The 14,403-nt window shown below is 34.3% G+C and overlaps 1 protein-coding gene across 3 annotated transcripts in view; it reads right to left on the reverse strand.

The window, feature by feature from the left end:
- nmo (serine/threonine-protein kinase nemo) overlaps nt 1–13,137 on the reverse strand; it is an 88,518-nt gene extending 75,381 nt beyond the window's left edge. For 2 of the 3 annotated variants that reach the window (XM_085204560.1, XM_085204561.1), the window contains exon 1: nt 12,588–13,136. In XM_085204560.1, the coding sequence (XP_085060686.1) occupies nt 12,588–12,784 (197 nt within the window). In that variant the 5' untranslated portion in view covers nt 12,785–13,136. Of the gene's footprint in view, nt 1–12,587 lie in introns of all 3 variants that reach the window. The other variant, XM_085204559.1, reaches the window with a different exon arrangement.
- Between the last annotated feature and the right edge of the window lie 1,266 nt (nt 13,138–14,403).

Here is a 14,403-nt window from a genome sequence, read left to right on the forward strand (position 1 = left end):
ACCAGGCTTCAAACAAACATTTCCAGTTTAACCAGCAGAAACGTTGAAAAGGACACAATAGTAGGTAGTCGAGATTTTCCCGACTGCGCATCACTGTATACATTACATCTGGCGGGACCGCATTGTGAGAGCGAGTTTTCTTTGTGCGCACGAAATCCTATACTGAAGTAACTAGATAGCAAGTACGCTGCTCGAGATCCGGAATCGATCGGGTATGCGCCGGCTTCGTATAGGTATATCATTTAAAATGTATTACTTCATTTACTATTGTTCTATTAATATCATCTTTACACGTACCTACTCGCGTACATCTCTTAATTGCTATACTACACAAAATCATATTTCTAAAGTACCTACAAAAAATATTTAAACTAAAACTAAATTCCATCAACTATTCAACTTATATAATGCACAATCCGACATTAAAATGAACAACGCGATTGTATTTTTAACCAATGTCAAAAAAGAAGGAGATTCTCAATTCAACTGTATTTTTATGAAATTTTAGTCAATTACGAAGAATATTCGTGGCAGTAAAGCGCCCGGAATAACGACGCTATAGAGGTAATTACAGGGCTGTCTGTCGGTCCGCTTCAAGTCGGAACAATAATTAATTAAACACCTGCTTCTATCAAATTATCGTGTTATAAAAAGATACTTTTCAGTAGATATAAATAGAAATAGAAATGTAATGGGAAAAGATTTAATTTATGGTTATAATTGTTTTGGAACTTACTTGTTTAAAAGGCGATATTGTGAAAGTAATAAAGGCTTACCTGAAACAAAACAAAGAAAGCGTCGTTATAATAAAAGTTAATTTTTGTAACAAAAACTTTTGATAAAATAATCATATATAATTAGACGTAAATATATGAAGGTAAAAAACACTTCAATATTTATTTAACAGAACAAAATACTCTGAAAAAGTGGCTCCTAAACAATTCTAAACACCGTATATCAAAATTAAGATTAGCATATCCCATATAAAAGGAAAGATATCTAACATTAAGGAACTTACAACATACGATCATCTATATACATCATATACCGAATAAGACGCCACGTTAATTCAGAGTCACGAGGCGCGAGGCGATGCGAATGCAATCACGGGCGGGAAGCTCATTCCGGTTGCATCTCCGGCGCGACGCTGCAGACGAATTAAGGATTTGGAACCCTCGCCAGCCGAAACTTTATCGTCATACATATTTTGTGGGGATGGAAAAATATTTTATATTCAAAATTACATTGCAGTTTTATAAATGCTTGTTAATTACAGAAAAATATATAATGCATAGGCGTTAGTAGCAATTTACTATAGAGTTCAGTCTAGCATGAACAAAATAAATGAAAAAAAAAGATATATTGCTTACTATTTTTTGTATCTATATAATTATTTGCCATCTTTGTTATTCCAAAGAAAAACCTAAACTCAACCGTTCACAGTTCATCGGGTGCTCGCTCGCTTTTACATACATAGTGTTGCGTTTCATAAGTTATCTTATTTTTCATCCTAATACAAGGTAAATTGCCAAAAAACAAAGTTTTTTTGTTTGAAAATTAAAATATTCTTCACATGTTTCTTTTTACCTTTACCACAAAACCCATCACTTTGTAAGGCGAACAATTTCTTTATGCCGTTGCCGCTTTATGCAAAAACTATGAAATACAACCTGCCGTTAAATTTATACCAGCACAGACAAAAAAAAAACAAAAAAAAATACTAGTTTAACTATAATACTTACCGAGTTCGTAATAAAAAAGGAAATGGAATCAAGCATAATATCTTTTGAACTTAGTAAGTATACGGGCAGACTTTTATTGAGCCGTAAATAGAAAATATGCCTCGATAAGAACTTTCAAAACCACTACGGGCGAGCGCAATTTCGTCGTAAGACCCAACGGACACAAAACTCGAATGCCTCTTGAATTTGAACGAATGCTACGAATAAAATAATTAAAATTCAAGTTTTATTAACTGACTTCAAACAACGGGAGTATCAGTTTGACATGAATGTATTTAAGATTGTTGGAATTGGTGAAATTTATATTTAGATGATTATTTATTATTTAAATCAGATATATTTTTTAACTAAGGGAACCCGTCCAAGTTTTTATCCATATTAAGGTATATTCTATAATACAGAAATAGTTTACAGGAATTCAATTGAAGTCGGTTTAATTTTAAGTTAACATTGTTCAAATTCACGCATACCAGTAACAACATTCAGGGCCTAATATTGAATTTACCTAATTAGATTAACACGATGAAGCCGTAACAATCCAGGTCAACGACTGCCAAAAAAAATACAGGCTGATGTCATTTCACATTTTTAATACCGAGTTCTGGATTTCCGGTGGGATGAACCCGTCACAGGTCGTGTCTATTTTATTAGTGACGTTCCAGATTAATTGGTTAGTTTACACATTTTATGTACTTTGCCACATGTTCTCTAATTTCGTTTGCGTAAAATCGAACGCGAACACACATGAATATGGTAATCCAATTTACGAAATAATTTAATATTATTTTCTACAGCTTTAGTTTTAATTGGTTAACAGTAACTTTATAATATAAAGAACGTTGTAAATTTTCAAATTCATGCAAGAACAGTACATTTCGAATTTTGTCATTCTTAACTAGACCACCCCAATTGAATCTAGATAAAAATATTAAATAAAAAAAAGATAATGAAATCATCAAATCCTGAATCTAAATAAACATATTTTAATTTTAATTAAGGCTCAATAAAAGCTATAAATAACGTTCAGGCATAAATGCGCGAGTGGAAGCGAATGGCGAGTTTTATTAGATTCAGTATTTCCATGCTATCACTACAAGAACATCGATAGAAATTATAAGCAACAAAATTCTCCACAAAGCCTCCCAACCCATGTGCCCACCTACCTGATGTTAAAGATATCCATATTAACGATGAGTTAGAAACTGGTCGGGTCCGGCCCCGGAGGGAGGCCGAGTTTCGCAAGCACAAGCAGGTAGACGGTTTGACACTGTAAATCGTTTTCACATGCCCCCTTTGTAAAACGGAAACTTCTAAACGCACTTTGAATACAGAAACGCGTCTAGATAGGTACGAATGGTTATATTTACAATTAGAATAAAATATTTTTTTACTGGTTTTATGAGGCTGTCTGTAATCGTAATAGCGGTATTGAGATTTTTATTACTAAAAAGAATCCCAGTTTATAATTAAAATGTATTGCTATATATATTATAGTCTAACTAAATTGATATTTTAATAGCAGTGAAAGCAGAGAGAATCTAGTGTCATGGCTCTATTTTCTCCACTTTCTCTCGGATTTTAGTTATAACGTCATGTTAACTGACGAACTTAATGCGGTGCTTTGCCTCACTAGAGTAAAATGCTCATGGATAGTGCTTTTATACTGAAATCAATTAAGTGAATACTAAGTAGTCATATACATATGGCAATCAATTACAATGATTGATGCTGTAACTTAGTATATAAGTACTTATGAAGTACATACACTATGTACAGAGATCTCGTTTCACGTAGTTTTTTTCAAAGAAACAGGATGTCACAAAATTGGCAATAGGTATACCGCAATAAGATGACAAGTTTACACATTAACATCCTTAAGATTTTCCTTTATCAGGCATTCAAGTTAAAACGGCATACTCACGTAATTACTGAGAACAAAAACAGTTCCGCGCTGCGATCACGAAAAAGTCAATTCAGAAACAAAAGCAATTATAACCCAACGTTTCCTTAACAAACTTGCTTCTTTTACGGCCACAATATAATAATATGATATTATAACGTTAGAAATGTAATTGATATTACTAATTATAAAAAAAAGAAAAGATTTTTATTGTCTTTCTGATATGCAATCAAATAATATTCCCTATTCAACTATTGTGTAATCCCGTAGAATATATTAGCATTATTGACAATAAAAAATGTATTTATATGCGAATAAACGTTTGTAAAGGGATGCAATGCGAAAAGCTATACTTTCAGAATATTTTAATTAGGATAGTCCTAACACACTGAAGTAATACGTAACTTCTTCTTCTGTCTTCAAATCGATACGTCATTTTAATTGTTTCTGTATCCGTAGGTATGTGTGACAAAAGCCAAAGTTCAAGCATTGGCTGGTTGAAATAGATACATCTAATTTAATATTAAGCCCGAGCACTCGATGGGAGTCTGGTACTATACTGTAGGTATCTTCTACCTGGTACATTCCTTACGCACAGGTCAGGCTGGGTTGGCCGGGACCGTGTACATGCGGCACTCCAACGTTCATAAACTCGATTAGGAAGTGATTGATGGTATCGGGGGGACGACATGCGGGCTGCGTTACGCAGGGGCGGGAGCGTGATCAATAGTTGCCATGATAAGGATACTTTTGGCTGGGTTCAACGAGCACTTTCCAAATACATCCTGCTTTTCATACGACATTTAAATAAAAAAAAAGGTTTAGTTTTTTAATAATTAGGTATATATACACATTATTTTCTTAGATATTAGGAAAGGTGCCCACCTTTCCGAGATAGGAAGAGATAGGAAGAGGGAGACTTCGGGTGACCTTCGAAAACATAGTATCAAAGATACTGGAAAAAGGTTACGTGAGAATCCCCCGGGCATATATAAAGAGGTTGATGACAGTGTAAGAGGCGAAAGAGATATGCAGAGACCGTAGACTTTGACGTTTCGTTCTCTCTGAAGCTAGGGATCCAGCGTGAAGCCATATTAAGTACCTACCTAGATATATTTATAAAATTATTGATAGTTAAAAGATACATCAATGGGCGAGATAAGTCAGGTTAATTTCGTGCCTAAAGCATTATATCGTCAATTTGCATAGTAAGCATACTTTACGCTGCACTTGCACATAGTGTCAATAGTACCGCCAGTAGACGATCACGTTACACAACCTTCGTACGTTTTATGAGATAGATGACCTAAGGTCGAGGTGTCGACTTACACATATGTACGTACTAACGAGCGACGACAACGCTCCAAGGATAACAAGGATGCGTGGCCATCTTCCTCCTTTTGCTTTATATGTACATATTAAAATATTTTTACATAAAATGTATGTAAATTAAATGGTTTAAAGCGACCTTAATGCTTGCAAATAATTTCCATACAATTTTTAAGGAGTATTTTTTTAAAAGCACAGCAACGAAAAGTTAAAAAAATAGACTATAAATTATCAATAATTATATATTTTTTTGCTTCAAGATTTTGTTTTTGGAATTTACTTTTTAAATTAAATTACAATTATAAGAAAAAACATGTAATGAAAATAGGTCTGTGGGTAGGTATAGCGACAAGTTTAGGTATTGAATATTTAGGGTTCAAATTTTTTATTTTAAGAAGTGTACATAAATGAAATTTTTGTGGACAGAAATAGAACGAAAAACATAGTCAATAATATAAGAAAAATATATATTCGAAAATAACAGTTCAAATTTAACAAAACTATGCAAATTAGTTATCTATATAAATACTTGTGATAATAAACGATAGAATATATAACGAAAAAGCAATACAGCTATCTAAAGTCAATCAAGTAATTATCATGATAACAGATCGATTATTTGGCAGTCAGTTTATTTTAGCATCACAAGATTTCGGCGACAGTTTGTTTATAGATAATTTACATTTCAAACGGATGTCGGGCAATAAAACTAGTGATAAGAATAAACTGCGGGATAAAAAGCATTAATTTTGAGCGAACGTTATTTCCAACGCGGAGCCGTGCCGAATGTCAATGGCACGAAGCGACGTGCGGAATACGCACGCTTTTGGACGTAGACCTTTGGTCAGTTACCATAAATGTTTAAGTAATAGGATATTTTGGACACTAACGTGGTTTAATCGTTATAGTTCTGTTATCCGGTTTTTGGTGTTTAAGTTCAGTAGAATATTTTTATTAGTCTATAGTAGTCTGCAGTCCACAGGAGCAGTCCGCAGTCCGCAGAATGTCATGCTCAATCTTGGACATGACAATAACACGTCAATTGAGTCGTCTTCGTGGTTAATATTATTATTAAGCTTTTTGAATATTTTGTGAATATTAATCTTAATCATAGATGCTGGATGCGAAGCGCTTAGTGGCGTGCCATTGGAGAGACCTATATCCAGCAATGGACGAGGACAGGCTGATGATGATGATGATGATGAATCTTAGTTTAAAACTACTTTAAATATTGTAGATTCCTCGTCATTTCACTCATTACTCATTTAACTTTCTATGTTCATTCTTTTCACATACTGAAACCAAACAAGGACAAAGGGCTAAACAGGGATTTTATTTCGACTTTAGCCAAATGTCACTGAAATTAAATCAAAAGCATTTAGTAATTCGGTCACAACTAAACTGCCTGCAAATTTTGCTGCGGTGGTGTGTGGCCATAGTAGATTTGCGATGAAGCATTGTCAATCGATCGAAAGCACCTGGATTGACCGTAAAGCGTGGTCAGGGAACTACAGCTTAATACACATCTATTAACCGTGTACTATCAACATCAAAGTGTATTGTATTGACACTGTTTGGACAGACCACAATCGCAGCTAACATTCCAAATGCTACTAGTTAGTAAGATATGTTTATGCAAATGCTTAACGCTGCAAGAAGATTTTGATTACGTTTTCATCAAAGCAAGGTGTTAAGGTCCGCCAATATTTGCTATAATGAAAATTTTATCTTTGCTCTTATTAGCGAATTTAAAAAAACAGCTATTTTGATTGTTTAAGAACGAAAATATGTAGTTTAGAAGCGAACTTAATATATAAAATTATTAATTTAGATTCAGATGTATAAAAAGATGACAACTTTTAGTATTATAAATAAGAAGCTAAAAACAAGAGTTTTTGAGAATAAATACGATATCTGTGAATCTCCTTTCACGAGACACCAATTAGTGCCCGGCGACGACGTCGGGAAACGCTATGATTAATAGCCAATTTGCTTTCGCGAATTTTACACCAATGTTAGTTGATGATACCTTCAGTTTAATATGAATTATGAAATGTTAATTGTGTGTTAAAAAAATATGTTACTTTGAAGCAGAAGATATTATTTCTGTCTTTATAATTACTCTTTTTATATTGCTTATTAAAAGATCATCACAGTGTCAAATTTTTTTAGCATTATCGGACAGTTATATAGATTATAAAAATTATCGCAAATTTTCAAATCAAAATTCGAATTAGTTGGATAGTATAAAATCCTGGAGAAAATGGAGTGCACAATAGGGCCGATAGCCGCTACTAAACTTCGCTGCTAAATACACCCCTGTATTGGAGCGCATCGCAACTGCGGAACGCCGAAGCTCTCTGGATAGTAAAGAAATCGGGACAGCTCCCCCGAGCTAAAAATCCCCAAAATCAGTTATTTATTATTCGAAGAGTCAACTACGACGATCCCTTAAAATTTATTAATTACTTACATGTTAAAATATTAGGAATTGGCATAAAGAGCATTTAAATTATTGTATAATATAGGGAAAATGATACATTAATAGTATTTTTTGTATATTTTCAAATTAATTTAATAACGTTCAAATTTTACATTTTCTAATCGCATTGATGATTTCAATGTCTAATTTAAACAACGCTTCCTTTAGTAAGTGTGTCATGATCAAATAAGGCTTTTTCAGTCAAAATGTTTTATTTCAGTAACGAAATTATTACCACGAATTGTGTAGAGTGCCTGTCTAATTTAATTTTCCGTTAGCGATCTGACGGTAAATTCTTTTATTGATTAGGGAAGCAACCCGCTTAGCAACCAGCTATTTCTGGTGATATAACGTTAATAACCTCGTTAGAGCCGATAATTACATATATTATTATTTTGAGTCGACCACTTCTTATCTAAAGGCCAGTCGTGGTGCAGAGGCACAAGTGTGCGACTGGTTGTGAGTTCGATCCACACTAGAGGAAATTAAATATTTATTTAAAGTTATATTTTCATTTCTTCGCTCTGGTGTCGAGGCAAAGCTCGGCATTGAGTTTCCCCATTCAATACGCAATGCCTCCAGAATTCGGTGGAAAGTAGGGGACGAAGTGTCTTAACACTTGGTTCCCTCTGCCTACCCTGCTCTGTGCAGGATACAGCGTGAAGCTGATTTAATTTAAATTAAATGTTTACTAGCGGCCCCGAATTACGGTTTCGATTCGCACAGTTAAATGTGGCCCAGTTAAATTATGTCACGTCATGTAATGCATGGTGGCAGTGGTTCCCATGACCCGCTTAAACAACCAGGGCATTGGCAGTACTCCGTTATCTTTACGCACACTCCTGTTCCACAGTACATTTTTAATTATAACCTCGATAAAGGACCTAGTGTAATATTTTATTTGGTATAATGCTAATTACGTATAACCATGAGGCGGTCGTGGTGCGGAGGCAAGAGGGTGTAACTAAGGCGACGGTTGTAGATTCGATCTCCATTCGAGGGAATGAATTATTATTTAGTAATTAATATTTTCATTTATTCTAGGTTTCCTCTGCCTACCCTGCTGTGTACAGGATACATCGTGAAGCTGATTTCATTTAGATTTTTAATGTTTAACCATATCAAAAACTGTGATTACAAGTGACGATTTTTTTATCAGTACTAATTCGCAGAATGCCGCATTTTTAGCGCACGTTCAATTTCACTTTAAACGTACATATGTATGTATCAAAACAATGAAACATAATTAAAAATGCAAACAATAATAAAGCTATAGAGGAGCTAAGAGCCAATGAATGAAAATCTATTCAATTATTCCGCAAGGTGAACAATCATTCGATTCACAAACACTACTCGTAATTAACAATAACATGCGGCTTAAATATACGAGAACCTTTGATGAAATTAGTGAATGTTGAATTAGCTAGAGTGTAACAAGAGCGACGGTTGTGGGTTCAAATCTTATTCGGGGAAACTAATTATTTGCATTGCCTCGCTCTGGTTAAGACAAACCGCGACGTTGAGTTCTTGCAACGAGAGCCTCTGAACTGAAACGGAATGTATTGACACTAGATTCCCTGCTTATACGGGATACAGCGTGAAACTATAAAAAATATATAAAAGCAAATTCTGACAGCATTGTAAGGCTATGAGAAAAATTTCGACCTAACTCAGGTAGATACATCAGGTAGATTTGCTGACAAAAAGTCGATCTTTTGCACGGGTATTTTGACATACGAGAATTAAAATATATTTTTTGAATTGAAGGATACGGTAACAGGTAACATGCTATGAATCTTAAGCGTGCCGTCTAATTCTATGAAAGGAAATTCCAAAGAAATCAGACCTTTTCAAGGAAATCCTAAAAAATATATTGTGACACTAAAATGCTTCCAATTACATATTACTAAAATTAGAATATGGAAAGAGGATTCTTTGTAATGTTAAATAAAATATAATACCAAAATTCGCTCTGTTAAATTTAGAGATTTGGAGTAAAATTAGGAGAATATTTAAATATTTGTAACATTTAAGTTAAAACATTTAATTTTACGTTTTGGTCGTATATTCGTTTCGTTGGAGGTAAAAGAAGGATCGAGTTATTCGTTGCAATTAGACACGGCAGGGTGGAGACGGGCACGACCCGGGCGCGGTCCAGACCGCTCCCGATCAATCAGCCCGCACAGCCGGTATAATTAATATATTGGTAGATCTAAGCCTAACCTTGTCTTTAGTCCTAAATTCGAGTTGATAAAGTAATATTTTGTTATGTCAAATATATTTAGTATGTCAAATAGCGAAGTTCTATGAAATAAATGGTAAAAAAAACCGGTTATGTGCGAGTTGGACTCGCCTACTAAGGCTTCCGTACCAATTTCAGGATGGTAGGGTCACTGTAGAACTTATAAAAGTAGAGAAACTTAAGTTTTGAGCATATGGTCCATATGCACTTATTTTGTATGAAAGAACTACAAATGTTCACTTTCGGATTTTTTCCTTTATTTGAATGGTAAGTTTTCACATTGGGCCAAATTTCATAACTATAGGTCCAAGGGAAGTACCCTGTAGGTTTTGATTACGCGGCGAATTTCATACAAAATGCAGCAAAATCGCTGCATAAATGCTCGTATCATTTGATTACGCTGACTTAAAAACTCGATATTTTCTGTGCTTCAAGAGACTACCTCCATGCAATCTCGAGATAAATTCCGTTCCGTTCCGTTTTTACATTTGACCTCCAAATGTAAAAACGGAACCGTAAAAACAACAAATAATCGTATCTACATGACTAAATACACCATACAATGTATTCCATGGGATCACTTTCTATCTGTATGCGCTGTATTCACGTACCGTGGTACCTCGTCGCTACGACAACGATGTTATGATTATCTTGTCACTCTCCAGTAACTGTTACGTCTCAAGAGCACGACATCTTTAGGCTTAAACGTAATACAAATAGAAGAGCAGCAAGAATATACAAGTGGGAAATGCAACCGCAGCTTACTAGACTAAAATAGTGACTAAAATAGCTTACCAGACTAAAATAAATTTCTACGTTAATTCTAAACGAGCCTTATTTGCATAGAACATCATGTGTAAAAAGTTCGTTCTCGAAACGAACAGGGCCCGGGTCGGGTTTTTAGGGCCCTCGACCTGCGATCGACGCGATATCGGAATAATCAAGCCCCTTCCCCTTGTTGCGGTCGTTCACACACAATCGACGCGCCTAACGCAGTGAGGGCCCTACCTACGCACGACGAGCCGCACAATGCATCCACCCGTCTGTAGCAACCCTTGCTGCATGCTCCATAGCAACGACAGTGCAGCATTGGAACGAAACCGACCCTAAAGTAACGTGTCGTAGGGTCCTTTTGCAGTTCAGTAAGCAGGCGGGCGCTGCAAACATTTTGATAACAAAGAATCCCTCCAGCGAATCAAAAACGAGACAAATGTGGTGCAATAAGGCGCAGAATCGGTCGAGCCTGGCCGCCGTCGTCGGACGCAATGTGCATCCGATTACAGAAGTATGAATATTGAAAACCGCTCTTATGTCTTTCACGCTAGATCGAATACACTTTTGCATCGCAACACCACCACGTGTTTACAGAGGGCACTAGTTAGCAATATTTGGAGCCTCTAAACTACTAGCACTACTATAGAGTTGTATATTCTAACTTTTATCTCGTACTTTCTGTATTAAGAAATATCTTCAAATTAAAACATTATGAAGTACATTAAAAATGTAATAAAAGTGAGAAAATCTATTAAGTGTCTTCTCAGCATTTCAACAAAGTAGTTATGTTACATTGGAATATGAAGGAAGTGTACCGTACCGAAATGTCGTTTATACAGTTAGAATAATTGCTAAAATACAGTTTCAATATCTAAAGTGCTTTAGTAATGGTTCTAGAATATAATGCTATCTTTGCATGGTAGGTACTCAGATCAATTATGCTATTGACAAATAAAACATGTTTGTAACACCATAATTAGTTGTTGTAAAATTATGATAAAATTTTTCATAATTAACATTATTTTATGTGTGCATCCATATATAGATATTTGACAAAATAATGTTGAATCAGTTTAAAGGAAGAATAACCATGCTTAAGTAAACAAACTATAAACAATATCTACAGCTATCTTAAACATACAGAAAGAACCATAAACAAACTGTTAAAACTGAAAATGATAAGCTTATTGAATGATCTACAGATACAGTATCAAATAACAAAACTACATTGAATTTTTTTTTAAAACCTTTTTATATATAAAAAAGTTTTATATAAAAAAATATCTAATTATTTTAATATTTGGTAATGTCTTATTTAGATTATATTCTTATGACCTATGTATATTTTGTAAGCATATAATAAAATGTTATAAATAATTATTTTAATCAAATTACATAAAGTAAGGTTCAATAAATCATACTTTTATTGTGATATTCCAAAACTATTTAAAACATGCATATTATTTATAATTATAAGTTCAGAATATCATTTTCCAAATCTTTGAGAACTCTTTTACATATTAAATTTTAATTTAAAAAAATATAAGAACAGATAAGTTGAAAATAGTATTAGTATACCCAAATATGAATAAATTAAATGAAGACACAAAGGTTTTAAATATATATATTTTATTTAAACGGATTCAAGAAAAAAGTTTTTAGAGTAAAATTATACAATCTAATATTTCTATAATTTCATAACATTGTAAGATTTTATTCAGAAAGATGTTGAAATATTGTCAAAAATAAAATTATGCCATGAGTTACAAAACTTTTCAACAATGAAACATTTACAACCTACATAATTTATGGAATTTGTATCTTTTAGTATATTTTATAATATACTAAGCACATATCAATACTACAAATAGATATTGATTTTCACATTTAATTAAATAATAATAATAGTAATTTTCGATTCGGAAAAAGGTTTATTAAAGTTCATTTTAGCAAAATAAATCAGTATAATCTCTATAGCAATAAGAACCATAGTAAGAGGAAATAATGTTTACTAACAGGTTATAACTAACCTGTACGGTCAATATATTAAATGAAGTGTTATTGTTTCTAAGGTGTTTTACATAGTTCATGTGATATATTGGTATCGAATCCACTCACCATACTACTCCGAAGGCGCCGTAGCCAATGGGGCGGTCGGGCTGCACGTCCGTCGGTATGGCCGGCGTCTGGTAGTAGGGCGCCGCCGCCGCCAGGATGGCGCCCTGCGGCGCGCTCTGCGTACCGCCCTGCATCAGCGACATGGACACACTCATGGAGACGCGAGAGTGCCGCGCGGGGCCGCTTACAGCCGCCATCCACTCGCCGTCACCGCAGACTCATCACACGCGCGCGGCACCGGGCCCCGATCACCACCACGCTCCCGGTCGCGCTGTGTCACCGGCTACTTCTTTATTATTCATGCTCGGACGGCCACTGTGCGGGAATCACTCACTCCACACGCTTCTGGACACCTGTCAATATCACCACCTATGCACACTGTCGGCGGCTCGTATTATAGTCGTTTGTTACACGGAAGGGTGTTCTGTATTCAGTTCCAAGTATTTGAGTACAAAGGATGAGACCGTGGTGATTTATTATTTGTGAGGAACACGACGCGAACGTCCACACACCACGAAAATCGAGCGAAACTGGCCCGCTTCGGCAGGGGGAGGAAGCGGCGCGCGAGCGAGACGGAAAACAACAATGGCGGCGACGCAATGAACAGCTGCTCCGCTTGATGTTGGCTCTGGCTTGGCTTGCTTCGGCCGACTCAATACACTTTATACAAAATTCTTAACGATCACTATTTTTTTCAGGATAAAATGACCTAAACAGATTAAATATAAAATAAAATTATTTATGCAAATACAGATTATAATAAATATTGAAAATAAATATACGTTACATGAGCAAAACTTTATAGAAAAAAAAAAACTTTCATAGATCTACTTACTTCTAATAAAGTATTTATTGCTTATTACATATCATCACTACCTATTAGTAAAAATAATGTTATTGTGTAGTTTTATCAAATTTTTACATATATTCATATATGTATGTAAACTTTTTATATTGGAAAGACAATAATTAGTTTTGATTTGATTTAATTAAAAAAAAACTATAAATAATTCGTGGAAAATATTTATTTTGTCTCAATAATTAGAATGTATATTTTTAATAAATATATGATTATATATTTATTTTTTCAATAAAATGCATTTGAAGATATAATATCGCAGTACCGTCGAAGTAAAAATATACGAACTTCACGAAGCGTTCTTGAATGTTTTCCCACGGACGCATCCATTTCCATATAACTAAAGTTAATTTCATAATTCTGCTTCCTCACAACCCCTTACGTAGTAGTACGTAGTACGTTAGTAGATTACCAATATTTTCTTTGCTGAACTGTTAAAGGCGAACAAAAGCTAAAATAAATCTTTTTGGGTAGATCCCATTTTCTGGAGATTAAACAACTTTCGTGTCGATGATCGTAGGATTGTATCATGCTAGGCCTTGAAGGCACCACTAAACTACAATATCAATCTTTTTAAATTACTTTACGATAATATGTGCATATTATTAGTAAAATGTCTAAATAATAGCAAGTAACTTGGGGTACTGTAGATTTAATATTAATTCAAAACTCAATTCTGAAGGTGGCGAATAACTTTGGGGAGTTATAAAGCTAATACTATTATAATATTTGTAGTTATTATAATTTCAACATAGTTAACTTCACTGGTCCCACACAAGTCTTGTCTTAGTTCGTAGTTTACTTTTATTAGAATTCTATCTCTTGACCTCTCCGGCTGTGTCAACTTGATCTATATTAAGTATCAATTTTTTCACACCTAAATTAATACAATTTTTGAACAAAAAATTATATGAATTGTTTTCAAAATTGAAGGAATGTGGTCTTTTTTTATTTAAT

This window comes from Heliconius melpomene, chromosome 20 (assembly GCF_056956725.1).
Source record: "Heliconius melpomene rosina isolate 202511_hmr_F chromosome 20, ASM5695672v1, whole genome shotgun sequence".
Lineage (NCBI taxonomy): Eukaryota > Metazoa > Arthropoda > Insecta > Lepidoptera > Nymphalidae > Heliconius > Heliconius melpomene.